At 42.6% G+C, this 22909-nt stretch overlaps 2 protein-coding genes across 5 annotated transcripts in view; one reads left to right on the forward strand and one right to left on the reverse strand.

The window, feature by feature from the left end:
- The window catches only part of rftn2 (raftlin family member 2), a 46525-nt gene extending 40356 nt beyond the window's left edge, over window positions 1-6169 (forward strand). For both annotated transcript variants that reach the window (XM_034574190.1, XM_034574189.1), the window contains exons 6-9: window positions 957-1063; window positions 4870-4973; window positions 5101-5182; window positions 5717-6169. In XM_034574190.1, coding sequence (XP_034430081.1) covers window positions 957-1063; window positions 4870-4973; window positions 5101-5182; window positions 5717-5995 — 572 coding nt within the window. In that variant the 3' untranslated portion in view covers window positions 5996-6169. The remainder of the gene's footprint in view (window positions 1-956; window positions 1064-4869; window positions 4974-5100; window positions 5183-5716) is intronic.
- A 1829-nt stretch (window positions 6170-7998) lies between these two features.
- LOC117754856 (MOB-like protein phocein) lies at window positions 7999-22891 on the reverse strand. 3 transcript variants are annotated; one of them, XM_034574196.1, is made up of 9 exons: window positions 22735-22891; window positions 20258-20413; window positions 16934-16996; window positions 16552-16652; window positions 15912-15954; window positions 15564-15650; window positions 15362-15441; window positions 14993-15104; window positions 7999-8967 (listed from the first exon to the last, which is right to left on the reverse strand). In XM_034574196.1, the coding sequence occupies exons 1-9, from the start codon at window positions 22735-22737 to the stop codon at window positions 8833-8835; spliced, it is 780 nt and encodes a 259-aa protein (XP_034430087.1). In that variant the 5' UTR covers window positions 22738-22891; the 3' UTR covers window positions 7999-8832. The 3 variants fall into 3 exon arrangements, with proteins under 3 accessions (XP_034430087.1, XP_034430084.1, XP_034430086.1); XM_034574193.1 differs by lacking the exons at window positions 20258-20413; window positions 22735-22891 and adding an exon at window positions 18229-18379; XM_034574195.1 differs by lacking the exons at window positions 7999-8967; window positions 14993-15104; window positions 15362-15441; ... (2 more) ...; window positions 16552-16652; window positions 16934-16996 and adding exons at window positions 19404-19970; window positions 20064-20153.
- Window positions 22892-22909: the final 18 nt, after the last annotated feature.

A 22909-nucleotide genomic window follows, 5' to 3' on the forward strand; every position in this document is an offset into this window, starting at 1 on the left:
ATTTCGTTTGTGAGAAAAACTGCCTTTTCTCTCCAAGAGACGGGATATAGATTAAAACCACCTGCATTCAAAACACAAGTGTGAGAGCTTGTGTTGTGTTAATGTTTATATTCCTCAGACTTCAGACCACGTGCAGATATAAACCAACTGGACTTGGAGACTTTAATACCAAATTAAATCACAGGTTGTCAATAAGAGAAAGTTTGATCACATTAACAAAACACACACACACACACACAAAAATGGGGGATTTCACAGCTTTTGTCGTCGACGCACAAAAGCCCAGTAAACATTAAACTATTTAATTCTGAACTAAATAACCTGGAAGAGTTTGAATAGAGTTTAAAATCCAGGTTCGTGTCAGAGAAACCTCCGAATGGGAAGCTAACTTCAGAGACGTTAACAAACCCGGTGTTAATTCACTAAACGACGCACAGTGAACTGTCCAGTGGAACAAACTGTCCGGAGACAGGAAAACAAGTTTAACGGGGGAAATATTTTTATAAAAATCTTTTGTTTTTCTCCAATCACTCACAGCTAAGAAGCTAACTTGTCACTAGCTAGCTCGATAGCCGGGATGCGGCTTCTTCCTGCAAAGCTAACGAGCGTACGCAGCTAAATAGCAACATAGCTAACTCCGTGTGCTTTTACGTGGTTTCCATCCACCAGCGGATCGAGTTCGTGATTAAACCCGCGACAAATGAACCCGAATCGATCTGCAGGGGAGGAGGCCGAACCCGGGCCCCCCCAAAAAAAAACATCTGCTCCACATTCACACAGTTAAACCTCTTTCTAAGAACTGGGTCATTATCAACCCAGTGTCACTCTCCCAGTGTCCCACCGACTCGCAGCTGAGAACAAGAGATGTGTTTGCTTCCCGACAATGAAGGTTGGATAATTATTGTGTTAGCTTTAACACGTGTGTGTGTGTGTGTGTTGTGTTGTGTGTGTTTCAGGTGAGCCGGTGCCCAGATCCCTGGAGGGTTTGTTTGTTTACGAGGAGAGAAGCACGTCTCCTCCCGCCAACGACACCATCGTGGTGGAGCAGTGGACCGTCATCGAGGTCAGTAACGGACTGATGAGGATTGAGGACGAGTGTCAGTTGACCCACATAACGATAAACACGTTATCTGCCATCGTCACAGTTTCTGGGCCTTTTCTCTTTCGGTGCTAAAGCCACAGTTAAAAATGTCGTGACTCAGGTGAACTGACCCGTTAACGAGGAGACACGTGGACAGGAAGAAAAGGAAATGGAGAAGTTTTACTTCTTTCAATCAAAATCTTCGTCACTAGGTGATTTTGGTTCTAATTAAGTTAGTTAATTGTATAAAAAAACGGGCTGAAACATTATGATTGAGAGCTGAGAGGCTCCTTTGATCACTAGAGCACAGACTCTGACTCTGAATGACGTCACGAGATGTTTTTGTACATCAGGAGGAAAAGGTCGATGCTCAGTCACCAATTTGAAAATGCTGACCTCTACTGGCCAAACCCTTGACACTGCAGTCCAGGAAGTGGACAGAAACCCTACGTATTAAAACCATAGACTGTATATATAATGGACGTAGGGTCCGTGACGTCACCCGTTGGTTTCTGAAGAGTGAAAATGAGGCTAGTAGTAGGCGTTCACCCGGCGCCATCTTGCCGGTGCTGACTCCTCCTAGTTCCTGGCTAACCAATAAATGGGCAAAGAGGAGGAGCGCGAGTGAAGACTGACAGCTGAGCCACGCCCGCAGAGCTCAACGTTACCTGGTTAGCTCAGGCTAAGGAGCTAGGCTACATGCTACCCGCGGCTGCGGTGTTGTTGCTTCAGGATGGTCGCGATGTTTACAACGAACTCACTAGAGGTAAGTAACCTTGAAACTACACAACAACAAAACCTATTGCTTTATCTATTATCATAATCATTTGCTTACATGCCTCAAGTGGTTTTTAATATGTAATTGTTATAAAAGGTACCGTTTATTTAACACGTGTAATGAACAGATTGACTTGATTTTAATTTTAATAAGTTAATAAGTTAATATGAATACGCTACATGTGTAAGTTGCATGTGATAGTAACTATATGTTTCACAAATGTTGTGATACATGCTGGTATAACCACCATTACTATTGCCACCTTGTTTATTTAGCCTGTTATGGAATTTACAGTGTATTAGACAGTTTAGATATGATTATAATCTCCACACACCACTGTTGGTTCTCATATTTATTATATAATTATGTTTTCACACTGAGAGAAGTGGAGAGACTTGATGTGGACTGTTATCAGCAGCTCTGTGGGAGATTATCACCTTGAATATTACAGATGAGGTAGAAAGACATTTTATCTATTTGTACAATGTTTTATTTCTTTCAGTACATTACATTTCATTTAGCTGATGCTTTTATCCAAAGTGACTTACAATATGTGCATTTAACCATGAGGGTACAAACCCAGAGCCCAGTACATTGGTTCTGTCTGAAATCTGTGGTGCTTCCACCTGCTGAACACAGAATAAACTGTAAGAACCAGTCTTTGCTGGAACATACACAACATAAAACATCCTTTTATAGTGAGTTTCTTCTTTTCATTAGATGAAGCACAGCAGCACCTGATGTCCTCAGCATCCACTGTGGCAGCAGCAACATGGTGGAGATCAGCAGCTTCAGGCTGGTCAACATGAGGACGACCTGCACCAGCTTCATCTGCACAACACTTCATGTTTTCCTCCCTTAACTAAAGATGGCCTGCAACTGTTTAGAGTTGGCAGTCATTGCTAAGTGTCATGGATAATAGAGTTAATTTCTATATTCATTATGGTTGGTTAAAAAAATGAACACTTATCAGAACAATGTTTATCTTTTACTTTCTGATTTGATACACTTTAGATAAAAACAGTGTTTTATTTTTCTTCTTTGCCATAAGAGACAGAACACAGTCAGCACAGCTGTGTCCTTCAGGCTCGTCTGTCCCTAATAAAATGACAGGAAACATAAAAGTATGGCATTATTGTAGAGGAAGTGTTACTTATGAATAAAGTTTGTATCCTTATTTTCTGTGGATATTCAACTATGTATTTGAATATGGTTTTGGATTAAACAGTGCACTACCAAGACAATGAATGTACAGTATGGAGTTCTTCCACATTAATAGTATTGCATTTATAATTTAATGCATTATGTATTATGTGCAATACTTTGCTTTGATTGTTTGTAAGTTATGAAAACAGGTCTGTACCTGGAGTCAGTGTTGAAGTGATGACCCTCAGTGTTCAGTCTGGTTGGATTCCAGTTGTGTCTCATGTTGGACATCCACAGGTGCAGGCTGTCTGAGTCACCTAGAGGAACATTCAACACAAATACACAGACATGTAAAGTCATACATGTGCCAGGTTAACTCCTTAACAGACTTTTACATGGTAAAAATAAAAGTTTATTACTTCAAAGTTCATCAGATCATAATCATTTCAGCTTAGGAAATAGGTGGTGGACATCAGCCTCAGGTTCTCTATGTGAATGTCTATTCTAGTAAAGTTACACTTCCTATAATTTATTTATGTGACAAAAAAATACATTATTCTGCATGTCCACTTATTTAACGCAATAATTCAGTAAAGTCTGCCTAAGATTAACGATGTAAAAACTGAATGTAGCCGACAGGTTTAGTTTTCACTAACACGTTACAACACATCAACACCAATACTCTGAATAAAGAGCTTTAGGAGACGTAATGCTACTTTAAACAGCTGCTCTTAAAATGCAGATGTGACTTTAAATACTCACGTTTTAGTTGATCACAGTAAATCTGTTTCTGCAGAATAATAATCTGTGTAACGTAGTCAAGTCAAATGGGTTGGCGAGTGAAACAACTTTACATAACATTAGATATCTTACGTGGTGGAGCTTATTCTCCAAACACACACAGTCTCCTGTCTCGGTTCATGTCGGTAATAACTCCCGTACGGTCCCGTTAGCATCGCCATTACTGCTGGTATCTTGCCTGCAGGCTAGCGGAGCTAAGCTAACAAGCCAGGTACAGAGACACCGATACCTGCTCATCACTACTAACACTAACACATACATAAAATAAACTTTACTTACCACAGAAACGGGAGCGCAGACGTCTTTAAGTTCTCCGTCCGGGGAACAAGCCGAACATCAAACCGTATTATTCATCCGATATGTGAGTGAAACCTCTCCACAGACTCAGGTCCTGTTCGGTGACGGGGGTTAGCCTGTTAGCCTGTTAGCCTGTTAGCCTGTTAGCTCAGGTGAAGCCGAGCAGGCAACAGGCTAGGAGCTGGAGTCGCGAGCTAACGGTGACGTCACCTGTCCATCAAGTGATAATTATTCATAATATCAAACCTCTATATAATTTAAACGAGTGAGTTAGAAAAAAAATCACCCCCCTCAGAGTTGTCATGAAGGAAGAACTAAGTGATTGAGACTAAAACCGTTTTTTGAACCATGCTGTAAACAGGTTTAATTCTGCTCTAAAGTCGGGCTTTTTAACATGGGAGTCAATGGGAATTGACTCCTTCTTGGAGCCAGCCTCAAGTGGCCACCCAGTGAACTGCAGCTTTTTGCACTTCCGTATTGGCCTCATCGCTCAGCCCGGGATGTTGCCCCTTGATTAAAACCCAGAACCATCTCCACACCTCTGGTTCACGATGATATTTTCAACACCGTGAACTGAAGTGTTGAAATACGCTTTGTACAAAACGTCTCCACCTTTTATGTTTTGAGTTTTAGAAGATCTATGAAATTAAAAAAAGGATGAAAAGCAGCCAGGAGGGTTCAGTAACGTTTCATTATCTCCTTGTAAGTTTCTTTGTCCTCTTCTTCTTTCTGTTTGTGTCTCTTTGACACGTTGGTTGTCCTGCAGGGCTCCAACGTGAAGACGGACTACGGGCCCCTTCTTCACACCCTGGCGGAGTTCGGTTGGCTGCTCACGTGCATTCTGCCCACGCCCATCATCCGACACGACAGGTGAGCTCAACACTTCCTGTATCTATGGTAATGTTAATCTTAATCATTAACTGGGTCTGCTGCGTATGGATGCTGTTAACATATAATGTAACATGATGATAATAAGATATGATCCCTCTGTGTGCAGTGACGGGAACCTGGCCACGAAGCAGGTGGTGTTTCTGCAGAGGCCCGTCAGAGGTCAGACCGCCGGGCAGCAGAGGAACCAGGTGAGATAAGGAGATAACAATCCCCTTCAAAAAGAACAAGGGTTCAAACCTTCATGGAATAAGTTGAATGGAATTTGGTGAAAAACTATGATTGTCTATGATGAAGGAAGACGCTGATGTTTATGTGGCATCACTGCGCCCTGGTGAATAAAATCAGAACTGCACCTCACACACACAGTGAGCTGAGACTGAAGTCTTTGAACCTTCTCACGATCTGAGGTCACAGAGACCAAAACCTCCTCGAGCCCAAAAGTACTGCAGCTCCTATAAGACAGGTCTAAAAATAAGGTCCGTGTAAATCCTAAATCTGATCTGAGCAGTTCACGAAGCATTTAAGATCCAGAAGAAGAGAGTTTAGAGGGAAACCAGGGAACTAATGAGGTGTAAACATCTGTCCTGAGGGATCCAATCACAAGTGAACGGCTCCAAGTTCAAGTTTATGTCAAACTGTCCTCGTTGTGTATAAATACAAGTTGTGTTCGGTCGTGTGAGATTCCTCCGAGCTGTGATCTAACGTCCGTCTCCTGTGTCCAGACTCTGTCCGTGCACAGCGACGTGTCCAGCCGCTCGGTGAGCCGCTCGGTCAGCAGCGCCACCGTCCCGCCGGAGGAGCTCTCTCCCACCGCGGGAGGCATCGGCGGCTTCCCCGTGTTCGGGGGGGGGGGTATCCCAGCGCCCTGTCCCACCTGGAGGAGAACGGCTTCGAGCAGGAAGAAGGGAAAGCTGAGGTCACGTGTATGTGAGCAGCAAATCAGACGGATTTCACTTTTCCTCCAGGAGTTTAACTCCAGGATTCAAACAGTGTTGGACTAACGGAGAAGAGACTTGAAGTCTCCACAGACTCTTCATCGGCCGTTGTGTTACTTTTAAAACTCTGCACTTTTTTAAAATGTTTTTATTGAAGCCATAATGAGGTTTTATTTAGAGACGGATCTGAGTCCGAACCTTTACATAGAAACCACACACACACACACACACACACACACCTATGAAGCACAAACTGATTTCTGCACGTTATGGAATCAACACTGGTGATAAACGAGGGATTCACCTTTTTTTTTTTTACCAATATCACTTTTCCTGCTCTTTGGTTTTTCTGTTTCACACATTTTTTTCTCAATTGACCAGAGAAAGTTCTCTCATCTCCCTCAAGACTTTTTATTGGTGCGTCCAGATGTTTGAAAACCTTCATATCTCACCTCGGGTCCGACTCGGCTCTTCTCCTCCAGAATATTTGGTACTGACAGTTTGCAGGTTGACGAGTGACAGTTACTACGACCAGAGGACGTTAGAAACCCTCATCGTGTTCAATCTGACCGGGGCCATATTTGAATCATTCTGGAAATGGTTTATGTCCAATCATGCATTTGTTTGACAGTATTATTTAACATTCGTTCGGCTGCTGTTGGTGTTACACGTTTATTTTTTTCTTCTGTTTAATCTGCTGCTTTCTGCTTTAGAGCGTAGATGGTACTGACGTGTCCTGTTCAGAAAACATTTGATATTTTCCTTAGTGTCGAATCCATGAAAATACTAAATCTACTTTGAGTTGATCTGACTGATGTATTTTTTCTGCTTTATCTGAACATGTTCCTTTATCACCACACACACACACACACTATATATATTGGTAGAAGACATTTGCTGAAAACCAGTGTCCAGCTGTTAAATGAAATGATTTGACCCTTTTTTAAAAACTAGATTTTAAACGTCTTTTGAAAGGTTTATATCTTCAGCAGGAACCTGTGGACTCAGGTCTGAGTTTCACAGACAGGATAGAAAGTATTAACTCAACTTACTGTTGGTTTTTGTTCATTTCTTAGGATTTGTTGACAATAATGTAAAATATAGTCGTAGATACATTTCCTGTTATTTCTTAACCAACATTAACTTCACTCTTTATTCAGACGACAGCAGTTGAGCTACAACTTTACCTGCAATAAGTATTAAGTGTTTCTTTCTTTTCAGGAAAATATTAAACCATCCATCACTGACAATATGTCAGGAGAGCAAATGTTAAATCTTGTCTTTTAATGCTATGAAAGGGACAATGTTGTAAATATCTAAAGACATTTTCACTCAACTGCAAATTTGTGTTTGAACTAATTGTGATGCACGTTACTTTATTTTTGAGAGGAAGCTGCAGCTAATAATTCATCATTGAAGTCGTCAGATGTTTCATACGATGATATTCAATCAACTGTTAATCATGTGACCAAAAAACACTGATTGATCCTATTTGAAAACTACTTTTGTTTTTTTATTTTTTAAATGATTATTTTACAATCAGAATAATTAGATTTTCTGTCCAGTTAAAGTATATTTGAGATTTTCCAGTGAGTGACGGGTTCAAAGTGGTTATGTGACCATGGTTATATGTATATGATGTATTCATCATCAGGTTTAATAAATGTCAGTATTAATGTTGACTTTGTACATTTTGCCTCTTTTATTTTTCAAGTTTAACTTTAAGTTTCACGTCAGTTTGTTTCCGTACATTCACACAAATGTTTGTAGATAAAGTGTGGATGTAACCTCAGTAATATAAAAACCACCAGTCTGAATAATAGGTCTTTTTTATTAACAGACATCATGTAAATGTCGACAGTAACAAAATTTTTTAGTCCATTAAAAAAAAAAAAAGTGGGTTGGACTGACAAGACTCCTCCCACAAAATAACTTAATGAGGGAGGGGGTAAAAGACGGGAGGTTGTGCTCAGATACTTAAATGTTGCCGATAGTCAGAACTTCCTCGTGGCATTTACTGGTCGAATGTTTAGATTGGTAGAAACCGGCGTACAGCAGCGTCGAGTCAAGGGAAGCGGAGTATCAGGCACATTTCACACGGTATTAAACGGGGGCTTGTCACAAAGCAGGATCAGAGTTAGCCAAAAGCCTCCTACACACTCCGAGACGTCGCCTCGGAGACGGAACACCTGACTGCTAGTACACGTACGAAGCTAGAGAGAGAGAGAGAAAGGTTTTCTTTGTTCACTACCACACAAGCCACACACCTACAAAGTGTTTGAATAGCGTTATTACGTGAGCCGGCTAATTTAGAGATCCGTTTCATGGGACACCCCCAAAAACAGGCTGGTAGGCAACACAAGCAAACAGAACAGAAGCAGACACAGAAAGTGAAGCACCATCAGAAAATATGACAGTGGATTAAGAGAAAGAGAGAGGGGGGGGGGGGGGGGGGTTATATACAGAAGGGGGGGGCTGTCAGTGTGTGTGCCTTCGTCAACAATACAGGTCACCATGGTTACGTAGTTTTGTTTTTTTTTGCAAATCCAGCTGCTTAAAGAAGAATAAAGACAAAGGAGAGGTGTTGGAGCGGAGATGTTTCCAGAGACAAGGCCTGAATCTGAAGGAACAGAGAGTGAAACTGAAAATATGTCGTCCTGCAGAAGTGACTGAACTCTGCTCCCGCTCTTTAACTTCACGTCCTTTGAGAGAGACACAGGTGACAGGGGAGGAGGGACATGAACAGTGTTACTGGACAGGAGCCTTAATACACTGTAGTGTGTGTAATGTGTATACATATATATTCGTGTGTGTGTGTGTGTGTGCAGGTGTGTGAATGCGTCTCCTCTGTAATGTGTAGATATTTTGTTTTCACACGTCTCCCTTATGGCAGCAGCTGCATCTCAGGCCTCGCTCTCCCCGGCTGATGACGTGTTCTGCACCTCCTCCTCCAGGATGGGCACGATCAGGTTGTCCTTGGACATCAGGTTGTACTTCATGACGAAGCGTGTGAACCGGTGACACAGGAACGTCTCGTTCTGCACAGAGACAAACACACACACAGATCACAGCTATGAAACTGCATCCTGATTCTTCACCAGTCTGCCTGGTTGACACTTTAAAGCTGCTTTCAAACATGCACTGAAATTTCCCCGACATTTTCCAGTAAGAAAAATGTAAGAAAGCACAAATGTCCAAGTGAGCTGCTGAGGACATTTCCCGAAACTTTTCCTGCCAGCCCCTAGAAAACTGTCAAGAGTGAGTCCATGTGAGAATACAGCAGGAAAACAGCTGCTGGCAAGTGGGCGTGTTGCTAACGTTATTAACACATGACAGATTGAAACTGGAAGAACACAAATATCTCAGGATGAAGAAGAGGAGCCTAACACGTAGAAGACGAAGACGTCAACTTGGAAAGACGAGGAGATCCAGATCTTCTGGTGATGAGGGCCGACGCCGGTGTGGATGAGCTGTAAACAACAACACTGATCTTTCCACAGCAGAGTTTATACGTCATGTCCGGCCTCCTGCTGCTCTACAGGCTCCGCCCCTGCTGCTCTACAGGCTCCGCCCCTCGCCTGGATGTTCCCCACATGTTCCTGTTGTTGTGAACGAGTCGGACCCCACAACCTGCTGCTGCTGCTTCACAGGCAAAAGACAAACTGTGTCTGGACCAAATTTTTCGGACATTTTCCAGAAACATGCGTGGGTGTGTGCAACATATTTGGTGGTGGAGCTTATCAATTCCCGTTCTAGTCTTTACCCTGAGGCCTGTTTAAAATATGGTTTTGCTACCATCTATAAATAAAGTAATTTCTATTTTACCATGTCTTCATTCGTACACGTTTATATCAGGGCTCTCATGCTATAAAAAAAAAAGTTTTTCCTTTGGCTTAGGTGCAGCACACGAGCCTTAAAGGTTCAGTGTTTAGAATTTAGTGACAACTAGTGGTGAAGTGTCATAATGCAGCTGAACACCCCTCACCTTTTATATTCTATTTTTGCTTGTGTGGTTTTCTTTCTGAATATTTTTGAGCACGGCTAGAAGGGAGCCTGTGACCCAAGAATTTGTATCTGCATGTAACTGTTGTGCACATGACAAATATTCTTAAAGATGGCTGATACATCAAAGGAACAAGCCAAACTAGTGTCTTAATAATTTGTTCATCTAGTGAAACATCGGTAGAACAGACACAACTAAGTGGAGTATTTTTTTAATTCTTTCCAACAGTTGTTACAGAAAACATTTCATGCACTTTTTTTTTTGTTTGGATGTGGTAAACTGGAGCTCCCAGAGTGAATCCACACCCCTTCAGCAGAAGACACGTATATTCGTCCTCATTTAGAGCGATAGCATTTCTACCGTTTAAAGAATCTGCTCAAAGAGGAGACGAATCTGGACATTCTGCCGGGTTTGTTGAACATGTGGCTTTCCATAGAGGCGGCGATTCTTTTCTCGACCTCTGGTTCTTTTCGGTAAATGGAAAGCAGCAGCGTTTCTGGACAGTCCCACATCTTACACAGGTCCTTGAACACCGCCTTGTGGAGGACATTGATTATATCTGGGGACGTGTCTAAGTCAATGTCCTGGACTTCGGCCCATGTTTTTTCAAACAGGTATTGAGTGAGGTGTATTGATTCGTCACAGAACAAGTTCACTTTGGACTTTGCAAACACTCGAGTGACGAACTGGTCAATGACGAGATTGACATACAACTTTTTGCGGGGCTCTGCCCGTTCCGTTGCACTGTTGATCTCTGAGACCGGAGATCCTACGATGGGCTCAATCTCCATTAAAGCGGAGGTCACCCTCTTGGTGTAGTCACCGGCCTGTTTAGAGAACCACCAGTTCATCAATGGCAGGAAATTCATCACTCTCTCCTTTATGTCCGCGTACATCTTTCTGTGGGACTTAGGAACAGACACTTTCGTCACTTCAGCTGGACTCGCCACTAAAGGGTCAGTTGTGACGTACCTATAGAGGACATCGGTAAGGACGGGGGCGTTTGCAGGTGAAACTCTGTCCTTGGTCTCTGTCAGAAGCAGAGACTCCACACTATCCATCAGAGACTTGACTGACTCAATGCTCTGGACTTGGGTCTCCTTACTGAACTTCTTCCTGACTTGTGTCCCCATCTTGAGCATCGATGCTGTGGCCAAAAACTTTGCAAAAAGCTTCTTGATCCTCTTGCCCACTCCTTTCCAAAACTTCTTGTGGCTCTTTGAGGATTTGGAGCCTCTACTCGAATCAGATGATCTGACGCTCTCCTCTTCACTAATGATCTGATAGATTTCATCTGCAGCAGCTTTAAACTCCAGAGAAGATTCAGATATCAGCCCACTCAGGTCAGATTCTGACATTTCGTCCACAAGGGGCTCGATGATGTCGCTCACCTCCTTCCCGATGATTTCCTGGACGGCCTCACTTGTCCTATAGTCACTGCTGCGGACTGATGATTCTGAGGATGTTCGTCTGTCAGAGCGAGAACTGCTTGATGAAGAGTCAGTGCTTGAAGAAGTTGGTTTCCCCCTAGGGAACTCGTTTATCAGATCAAATGTCTTTTGACTGCGTAGTTTCGGCTTGAACGAGCCCTCGATGTCGCCGGCAGATTTCTTCAACAGTTTGCAAACACAATTGACCATTTTCTCAAGTTTGTTGGCTGTGGTCTGGTGACACTGTGGCAGTCCGGTGGAGCGTCCGCTGGTGGAGCGTCCGCTGGTGGAGCGTCCGCTGGTGGAGCGTCCGCTGGTGGAGCGCTCAGACCGGCGGTAATTGACCCTCTCTGTTATCTCCTCTGCAACCAACTCAGTGAGTTGATCCAAACTCACAGACTTTTTTAAGCTGCCCGGTGCTAAACTCTGACGGAGAGCGTCTCCCAGACTGGACTGGATACTCTCCGCAGTAAAGGGAAAGTCGTTGTGTCCATGTGCTGTGATCAGGTCTGAGGACACAGACAAAGTCATGTTCAGAAAAAGTTCTGCCAACAGAAACCTTGTGATGTTGTCTGGTGTTTCTGATTTGAACAGTTCCCACTGCTCCGCAGTCAACTTGCTATAAAGATCCTCAATCTGCATGCGAATAGTTTCAACTGTCATGCTGGGAAGCTCCAATGCATCAGATGTATCCATGGTGAATGTCTGTACTGCAGTCTCCTCCATATCTGGGTTCAGGTCTATTCGATCCGTTTCTTTCCACTTAGCGCTGCTGACCAGGTAGTACAAAACGCCCTTGATATGGGACATGAAGGGTATCTTCTTCCAACCATGAGTCATATAGACATCAAACACATGATAAAGAACCAAAGGCAATTTTAAAGATCTCAAATAATGTTGTAGATCAAAGCCACAAAAAGATTGTGACTCTAATAGAAAGCCCGGCCTCTTGTTCAAAGGCATTGTTATTTTAAGGGCGTTTTCAGTCATGAATTGCGGAGGATGTCCGAGCCTCTTCTTCTTCTCTGTTTGGTTTATTGGCGGGTAGCAACCAACGTCAAGTTGCATTACCGCCTTCCACTGTGTGTTGAACCCCCCCGCACAAAATATTTTATAGAAGAGTCAGTGGAGCATGTAATGCTTCACTTTAATAAGTGTGTTCGAGAACGAGAAAAGCTCAAGAGGAAAAGTGCAAAGCAGAGAGGAAGAACTAAGCTTGGAAATAGTAGTTACCTTTGGAATAGGGAGTATGTTCCATTAGCTGAGGGAGACAGGATTGGACAAACTGATTTAATATGAGCTAGATAACTCTGATATACACTCCAACACAGGAGGTTGTCACCCGCCACTCAACTGAACGAAGGAGAAGCTATCAAATATCAAGGGTAATAAGAGATACGCTGCCGAATGGGGAAGAAGAGGAAGTAGGATATTGACACACACAGTAGAGGGCGGTAATGCACCTTGACGTTGGTTGTCACCTGCCAATAAACCGAATAAAGAAGGAGAAGAAGACTTGGGACTGGACTTTCTCTGGCGATCGTCTTTCACACGTGAAGAACGCAGCAGGAGGTCCTGGGCTCAAACTCTTAAATTCAAGGAAGCACAACAACGAGAAACAGAAAGTAAATCTGGACGAGTTGTGTTTCATGCTGTACTTTTCTTAAAATAAAAATAAAAAAACAGATCAGAGATCAGGAAGTGTGTGTGTTGTTGTGATGGACACATGTTTGAGTAGAGTAGAGAAGCTGCTGTTAAAACAAACCCACATTTCTTCATGAGTACTGGCAGAGAGGTCTGTGGATGGAAAGCTACTGTTGGTCCAGTGTGTGGAGTTGTTGCAGGGAGTTGGTGGGCGTGTCCGCCTCACTCTTTGTTGTTGTGCTTGTTGTGTATGTGAAAGTTCAGTGTTCAGGCTCCACGTCAAAACACTCTGATGATGCTCTGTCACTGTCTGAAGAGGTTGAGGTTGTTTTACCCCGAGGAAGCTTGTTTAAAAGATCAAATGTCTTTTGACTACGCAGTCTTGGCTTGAACGAGCCCTCGATGTCACAAGCAGTTTTCTTCAACACTTTGCAAAGACAACTGACCATTTTCTCGAGTTTGTTGGGTATGGTCTGGTGACACTGTGGCGGTCCAGCGGATTCTGTGCTGGTGGAGTTGGAATGCAGGCTGGCGTTGACCCTCTCTGTCACCTCCTCTGCAAACAACTCTGTGAATTGATCCAAACTCTCAGAGCTGGTTGAGCTGCCCGGTGCTAAACTTTGGCAGAGTGCGTCTTCCAGACTGGACAAGACCTTTTCTACAGTCACGGACATGCCGTCATATCCAAGAGTCGTTAGCAGTTTGGAGGACACAGTCGATGTCATGTTCATCACAAGTTCTGCCAACAGAAACTTTGTGGCATTGTTCGGTGCCCCTAATTTTAACTGCCTCCACTCGTCCGCAGTAAGCTTGGTGAAGACATCGTCAATGTGCGGCCGAATAGCTTTTATCTTCATTTCAATGAAAATGCAGAAATCTGCATATAACAATACAATAATAGTCGAATAAAATGAAGATTTATTTAACAAACTGCTTCCAGTTCTGTTTTGTATGTGAAAGCAGCTAAACACTCATACGAGTGTTTCAGACATGCACTGGAATCCAGACATTTTCCTGAAATCTTTCCAAGGGGCTGTGTTTGAGAAAGCAAATGTACTCGTCTGTTGTTCCAGACATTTTCTGGAACTTTTCCTCCCAGACCCCAAGTTAGTCCTTGTGAAAATACAGCTGGAAAAGACAGCGGGTGAGCGTGTTGATGACGTCTGTAACAGGCGACAGACGTAAAATTGGAACAATATAAATATCCCAGGATTAAAATGAGGAACCATACATGTAGAAAACACAAACGAAGTTGTAAACTTGGAAAGGAAGACAAGATTCAAGAGCATTTAGCAATAGGGGCCAACTTCGGTGTCTATGGGCTCATAAAAAAAAACCCACGTCATCCGTCATGTCCTGCCTCCTGCTGCTCTACGCAGAGCCACCGCTCACCTGGATATTTTCAATAATGTTCTGATCCCTGTTGCTGTTGTGAACACATCTGACCTGGATAATATCCTGCTGTGTTTTGCATATATGAAAAGTAAACTCCAGAAACTGTCCAGACCCAAGTTTGGGGATATCATTAAAAAATAGAATGTCTGATTTGTCACATCATCTCTTTCTGTAGGGTCTGGAAACGTGAAGTGTTTTATAACTGGACTATATCAGCAAATTAAAACCAAAACAATCCCACGATTAGCATTTCGCTTGGCAGAATGATCCCCACAATAAATGGTTTGTATTTATATAGCGCTTTTTTAGTCTTGATGACAACTCAAAGCGCTTTACAGTTCAGTTTCACATTCCCCCGTTCACAGACACATTCATACAGTGCATCTATGGGCAGCACTTTTCATTCTATGAGGGGCAATCTGGGGATCAGCATCTTGCCCAAGAACATATCGGCATGCAGATGGGGAAGACTGGGATCGAGCCGCCAACCTTCCGGTTAGAGGACGACCGTTTTACTCCCTCAGCCACAGCCGTCCAAAGAGCACTGCATTCATTACTAGCCGAACAGAAGCCTTCTCTAATGACACCTACCTCATACTTGTCAAATATCTGGCGGTGGTGGAAGTAGGCATGAGAGAATATCCTATAGATGCGACGACAGACAGAGCCGAGTTTAGCCACTGATGACTCTTTGATGCTCACCCTAGAAGGACAAATCAGACAAAGATGGTAGCTGTTTAAATGATATCAAGTCAGTATCGTGTCAGTTTTCTTAAAGCAAAGTGCCTGTTGGATCTCCTGTCACACTCCAACCTTCTAAGATTCACTACAAGACTCTGTGAGCAGCAGATTCAACTGATTGTTCTCTGTAGGTTCATCACTACGAGCCAAACATTTCACATTATCACACTGACATTTACTACTGTATCAATCATAGTGGCTGAGCTGCAGGTGACTGACCTGCTGGGGAAGTATTTGTTGCTATTGAGAAGACAGGCAGCTCCGTCCAGCGTGTGCCTGGTGTAATCAATGGCAGGGCACTATGGATGAAGCAGAACAAAAACGCACACACAACTGTGAGTAAGAGCGGTCTCTACTTGTAATTTACACACAGGCAGATACGAATAAATCAGGCCGAGGGGTTCATACAGGACGGACTCACCTCTTTGGGTGTCTTGTGGGCAGCACATAAAAAGATCCACTGCTCTGTGGCTGTCATCTGGGTGCAGGTGTCTGGGTGGCACTCGCTCTGCAGGAGGAGAAACTTGTATTACAACGATACTAGTCTGGACTTGTCTAGACACGATAACTTGGGGAAACAAATTCAATCTATGATGCTGTAATTTGCTGCTACAAATTTAAAAGTTGATTTTGGTAGTTTAAAGAGGTCAGGAGAAAATCTGCAGGGGATGTGTTTTGTTACAACACAAGACAATTGAATATTAACTCAGGACTAAATCCTTTCAGTCAAAGCAAAACAAGTGTGTATTTGTTCAGTTTGATCACTTACCTGCAGTTTTACAGCGAGTCCATTGAGCTCCAGACAAAACTGCCTGAAAAACAGGACACGACAAGAAAGAACAAAACACAGGCATGAGGGAGTTATTCTGTCAGATTTGATTAGAAACCAGTGGCTTGTCAAAGTTTGGGATCACTTAATTACCTTCACTGAGGAGGTTGTGTAAAAAAATTAGTCCGTCCATTAGTTAGCAGGATTATGCAAGACAACTGGACGGATTATAACAAGACATTGAAGGATGTGGTATGGATCAGGAAAGAACCCATTCAATTATTACATATGTTATTATAAGAAGTGTAAAAATGTGGCTCATTATGAACCTGTAGTGGGACAAAATGGAATATGGTGGCGACCACAAGTTTAGATAATAAATGTGAAACACTGCTTTGACCTGGCGAGATATGTGCTCTCAGAGCTACCTTCTAAAGTATTTATTTTTGGGGGCATTTTAGGCCTTTACTTGTCAGGACAGGCGTGAAATGGGGGGGTGACACACAGCAAATGGTCGGGAGCTTGAGTCGGACCCGGGCCGCTGCAGAGGCATGAAGCCTGTTCTTCAAATGTTAACTAATGCAGGCTAACAAGACCATATTCAAAAAATGTACTCATAGTATTTTCTTCCCCCGCTTACCTGAGGTGTTCATACTTCCACACCCCCTCATCCTGACCCTCCGGAGGTTCCAGGATTTTGTCGATATTGGAGCAATCTGATCTAATGTTCTGCTGAATGTACTGAAACGAGAGCCATCAAACACACATTAGCAGACATCCTCGTTCAGCCACAGCTTGTAATGAGGAGATCATTGCATTCGTTTGTCAACCGGCCTGTGATAGAAACAACTACAAATCAAAACGACCATTATTCAAAACTCATATATATCTATGAAATGAAATAAAGGATTATGTAGGAGCTGACTCATGCATGTGACTTAATAGATGTTTTACCTCCACTCAAAATGAAAAACTCTGTACTAGTGTGCACTTCTTTAAAAAGAGCCAACATGACAACACACCTGTTGGACAGCGAGCGTGCTGTCCATCTCCTCAAATGATTCATCCGGCCAGTTGTAGAAGTCCTGCACAGGGAGGGAGGACACGTTTAGTCTCCAGTCAAAGTGGACAAAGTGCACATTGTAGCTTGACTGGAGCAGATTACATAGCTGTTGCACAACCTCAACCCACAATCGACTAAACAAACATGGACATAAAGTCAGCTTGTGACTTGTCCAGCTAAGGGGAGATTTAAGGGGAAATGACAATATCGAGCCACTGATTGAACTTATTGTATCAGTGCAGATTTAGACATGCTGGTTCAAAGCTTAAAACACATTTTCAGATTTATTTCGTTTGTGAGAAAAACTGCCTTTTCTCTCCAAGAGACAGGATATAGCTTAAAACCACCTGCATTCAAAACACAAGTGTGAAAGCTTGTGTTGTGTTAATGTTTATATTCCTCAGACTTCAGACCACGTGTAGATATAAACCAACTGGACTTGGAGACTTTAATACCAAATTAAATCACAGGTTGTCAATAAGAGAAAGTTTGATCACATTAACAAAACACACACACACACACAAAAATGGGGGATTTCACAGCTTTTGTCGTCGACGCACAAAAGCCCAGTAAACATTAAACTATTTAATTCTGAACTAAATAACCTGGAAGAGTTTGAATAGAGTTTAAAATCCAGGTTCGTGTCAGAGAAACCTCCGAATGGGAAGCTAACTTCAGAGACGTTAACAAACCCGGTGTTAATTCACTAAACGACGCACAGTGAACTGTCCAGTGGAACAAACTGTCCGGAGACAGGAAAACAAGTTTAACGGGGGAAATATTTTTATAAAAATCTTTTGTTTTTCTCCAATCACTCACAGCTAAGAAGCTAACTTGTCACTAGCTAGCTCGATAGCCGGGATGCGGCTTCTTCCTGCAAAGCTAACGAGCGTACGCAGCTAAATAGCAACATAGCTAACTCCGTGTGCTTCCAGGTGGTTTCCATCCACCAGCGGATCGAGTTCGTGATTAAACCCGCGACACATGAACCCGAATCGATCTGCAGGGGAGGAGGCCGAACCCGGGCTCGCTTTGGACCCGACTCCAGGAACTAGACGGAGGAGCAGCTAGCGGTTAGCAGCTAACCTAGCTGGACGCTTCCAGGTCCCGGCCCTTCCTGTGTTTGTCTGGGACCGAGGTGCGGATCAGAGACGCGCGCCGGAGAAACCCGGTTCGGGTGAAGCGGCTTCCCCGGGTCTGTGGGGCCGACAGGTCGGGAACCACGCGGGGAAGCTCCGGCGGCTGGAAACAAACCTTCGCCTTGGTTCCAGGCCGATTCCTCCTGAGAACTGCAGAACCCTCCGCCATGACCATCTCGACAGAATACCCGGATGTTCGTCAGTGGCGCTGTTGTCGTGTCGGTGATTCACTTCGTGGTAACTGTACTGTGCTGTACTTCATCTGTGTACTTATACTGCACACGAGTATTTCACTTAGTTTGTACTTGTAGTGAAGCACGACGAGGAAGATATTTTCATTTTTGAAAGGTCAGAGAGTCAAATCTACAAAGAGACAACTACAGACTCAAATCTACAAAATAACTACAGACTCAAATCTTCAAAGAGACAAAACAACTACAGACTCAAATCTTCAGAGAGAAAAAACAACCACAGACTCACACCCACAAAAAGACAACTACAGAGACTCAAATCCACAAAAAGACAACTACAAAGACTCAAATCTATAAGACAAAACAACCAGAGACTCAAATCTATAAGACAAAACAACTACAGAGACTCACATCCACAAAAAGACAACTACAGAGAATACATCTTCAAAGAGACAAAACAACCACAGAAAATCTAATCAACAAAAAGACAAAACAACCACAGAGACTCAGATCCACAAAAAGACTAAATCACTACAGACTAAAATCTGCAAAAACACAAAACATTTCCATAGAGAGAAAACTGATGAAAAAAAGACCTCAAACAAGCAGAGAGAGAAAAACATTCATAAAAGGACACAGAGACAAAACTTCAAAGTGAGACAAAAATACCATAAAATGAATAACAAAGACTTAAAACTACAGAGATGCAAAAATTGACTAAAGACAAGAACAGGCTGCAAAGAGTCAAACACATTCATAAACAGTGACAGATGAAAATCAATCCACAAGTTCACTACTAAGACTTAAATCAACAACAGACACACAAATCGATGACTAGAAGACAAAAGGAGACAAAAATCCACTACATATCGATGTGACAGACACAAACGGCTCAGAGGGACACAAATAGTCTCAGACACAACTGCAAAAATACCATTTGATTCATAAAGTTCACCACAAAGACACAAACCTTCAGTCAGTGGAGTCTGTGTCCAGGGGCCGTCCGAGCTTCTGTAGAGCTGTTGATCTATTATTACATTAAGTTTACATTCGGCTGTTTGAACAAAGAACAAAAACTCTTGCACCAGTTTTATTAATCATTATTTTAATGTCTCTCTTCAGCGATAAACCAGTTTTACATTTTTGTGAATCAATAAGAACAAAGGTCTCTCACTTTCTAATAAGTCGTGAGGTTTATGGTTCTCTTAGTTTGACAGTTTCTCAGCTTCGCATCATCTATTAAACATTAGATTACATCCGTCAAAGTGAGATCAATTGTGTTTCAGCTGGAAATAAATCTCCATACTTATGTCTTGTCCTTTTCTGTTTGGTTATATAGAAGTAAATCAAAGTTCTGTCGACCGGGAAAAACCATGAGTCAAAAACTACATAACAAACTTATAATTCAAGATTGTAGTGAATATTAAACAGGAGCAGCATGAAATCATGAGACAAAACGACAACAATCGACAGTTCAACTTTATTATTGTAACAAAATGAGATCATAATTATTTACAATTGAAAAAACATAACAAAAAGAAAAGACAGACACGAATGCGGCAACTGAATTTCTTCTCTCCGGGGGGGGATGACAGGGACTTGATGTAAAACAGACTCATTCGGTGTATTTACCGAGGATGTCTCCATCACGGAACAGGAAATAGTCCTGGAGGACAGAATAAGAAAGGGACATATTAAACCAAAGAAGAAGACACAACAGAAACTAATCATAACTGATCCAGTTTGAACTTCACTGCACCTTGTTGTCCAGCACGACTTTAGTTCCACCGTACTCTGGGAGGAGAACCTTCTCGCCGACCTTCACACAGACAGACTGCATGTCTCCTTTCTAAATAAAAAAGTACAAATATATCATTGTATTGTAAATGCATCAATCAAATGTATAGAACTTGAAAATAATAAAGATATAGACTAAACCACGCTGGGAATTACCGGGTTGACAGCTCCAGGTCCGACGGCCAAGACGGTGGCCTGCAGCACTTTGCCTTGAGACTTCTCCGGCAGCATGATGCCGCCCTTCGTCACGGTCTCCGCAACGAGGCGCTCCACCAGCACCCGGTCGAACAAGGGCAGGAATTTTCTGAAGGCCTGGAAATAAAGAAATGAGCCGATGATCATCACGTTACACTTCACCAGTGAAAGCCTTGAGATTTGATGTGACAACACAAGGTGACCACTAGGGGCGGTGTTGAGATAAATACTGGCTCTGTTACACAAAACCCACTAAAGTACAAGTTTTAAGTACTTTTACTTCTGGTCTGTGTAATGCAACTTTAAAATCCCACTTAACTAACTTCAAGACAGACATATTCAAAACAGGAACTAGTTACTTTAAAAATGTAACTGGTGTGAGACAGTGTACTCAAACGAGTGATATCCAGGATAGTTGCATTCTACTTTTAAATACATTTACAGTTAATAATTATGTAGTAGTACATTTCTGAGTACTAGTACTTCATGGTACTTATCCACAATAATATGGCTGCTTCCACTTATGTGAAGCGTCTGGATTCTTGTGTTAATCGTTAACAAAAGTATTCAGATATTAACAAATGTTAACTTCTCTCGTTAATTTCTCACTTAAACAATTAAAAACATCCACTAATCAAACAACTACAATGAAAATGCACAAGTTTAAGTTTGACTTAAAATGTGATTAATTCCACAGATCAGGGTAGAACTAAGAAATTATTAATCAGCACTTGTAGCTGCTCTGTTGTGAAAGAGGGAGGAAAAGAAAGGAGTGATAAGTCTACAGACAGAGTGTAAACATTAACAAGAAGCTGCCTGGGTGAAGTCAACGTTTCTTCATTCAGTTAAAGTTTCAAAGCAGTTTAATCTGATTTGAAACAGCAGCTGACGACAGTTAAAAAAGCAGCAGATGTCGCAGCGGCCTTGGGTGAAGGTCGTTTGGGGAGGAGGTGGAGGAAGGTGGGGGTTGATCTCAGTTTACTGACGGGGGCAGACATGGTGGGGTCACTGCAGTTATCCGTCACAGTGACCTTCTACCCCGCGGAGGGGGGGGGACTAGGCCTGCCCACTGATAACCTGGAGGCATCTCAGGATTTCAGTTTGAACGACCTCAACTGTGATGAAATGTCCTCCAGGGTTTTACCATCACTAGATAACAGTCAGGGCCAGTTGGTCTGGTTTTTCTCCCTGTTCTTTACACAAGGTGGTTTGAGGAGAACCAGTTGCATAAAACTGATGATTTCTGGTGAGATAATCTCTCCACTGCTTCGTTTTAATCATGATCAGCACATTCTGGATATTGTGCAAATATAATCAAGCATTAACATCAAGTTTGTCAAACAGTAAAAGCAGCAATAGCACAAAGTAGAAAAACTCAGTTGCAAGATAAAGTCCCTCATTAAGTATAAAGTACCCACATTATAAGTAAGTACTAATCATTATCTATATTATTTATTGGATTATAATTATTGCTGCATTCATGTGCATATTATCGAAATGCTGCTCAATGGTTTTATTACTGTTGGGTTATTACATTTATTCTAAAACACCAATGTTTTAGTATTATTATATGTTGACATAATGGTCATGAAGTAACCAAGCACAGTTATGTAAGTATAACTTTAATGGGGCTTGTGCTTTATAACAATCACCTATAGAGTACTTTTCAAAATCCACATTAACTGCTTCTCAATGGCAGCAAAGAAAAAGTAAATGATCAGTTTGCTGCAAACATCTACTCCATCACATGTCAGCAGACGAAGATGAAATGAATCTGACTGAGATGGTGACTTGACTTTTTCTTTTTATGGGACTACGTTGGCAAAGTGTTTGCTTGTGGTCAAAACTGGTTTCTCTGTATTATCGTTCACATTTAAGAGTATGAACTAGTATTTGTGGGCATTGCAATTTTATCAATGACTCCAAACTATTGTCAAAACAGCTGTCAATCAATCGACTTATTGATTAGTCGGCTAATTGAATCAGCTCTAGATCTGACAGTAAAGAAGATGACACGAGTGTAATTCTTAGCTCTCAATGACACAGCATGTTTAAAGCAGAATAAGATATTTAAAACCATACAAACACTAAGCTTGACTTCCGGTCTGCTTCCGGACATTTCATTCATTGCTGCAGTGACTGAGGACTTTAATTACTCGGCACATGTTCTGTGGATGGCCCCGCAGGGCCACTCGTCACGAGGTTGTCGGTTCGATCCCCGGTGACAGACACCGAACCCCCCCCCTCTTTTCTCTCCACCGTGTTTTCACAGTTTATTAAACACGATGATAAACGTGACTTTCCGCGGTTTGACCTTGTCAGTGGATGTAAACGGCGGCTAACGTTAGCCGCTAACGCTAACCACCACCACCACCGGGTGCACGAGTGTCTCTTATGTCCTCGCCCTCTAGTTGCACAGGTTATTTAACGGGTCTTACCATGTTTGTGTGGACGTGTTCGTGGGTCGAGGTTCTGCGTGGAGCTGCTGTCGGGTCCGTCAGGAGCGTGGATCGTCACACTGAACCGGTTCACGTCCACACGTGAGGAGGCAGATTCTGGAGCGCGCATGCGCAGTGGACGAGGCGGCCGTTTCTCTGCCTGACTAGAAATACC

This window comes from Hippoglossus hippoglossus, chromosome 21 (genome assembly GCF_009819705.1).
Source record: "Hippoglossus hippoglossus isolate fHipHip1 chromosome 21, fHipHip1.pri, whole genome shotgun sequence".
Lineage (NCBI taxonomy): Eukaryota > Metazoa > Chordata > Actinopteri > Pleuronectiformes > Pleuronectidae > Hippoglossus > Hippoglossus hippoglossus.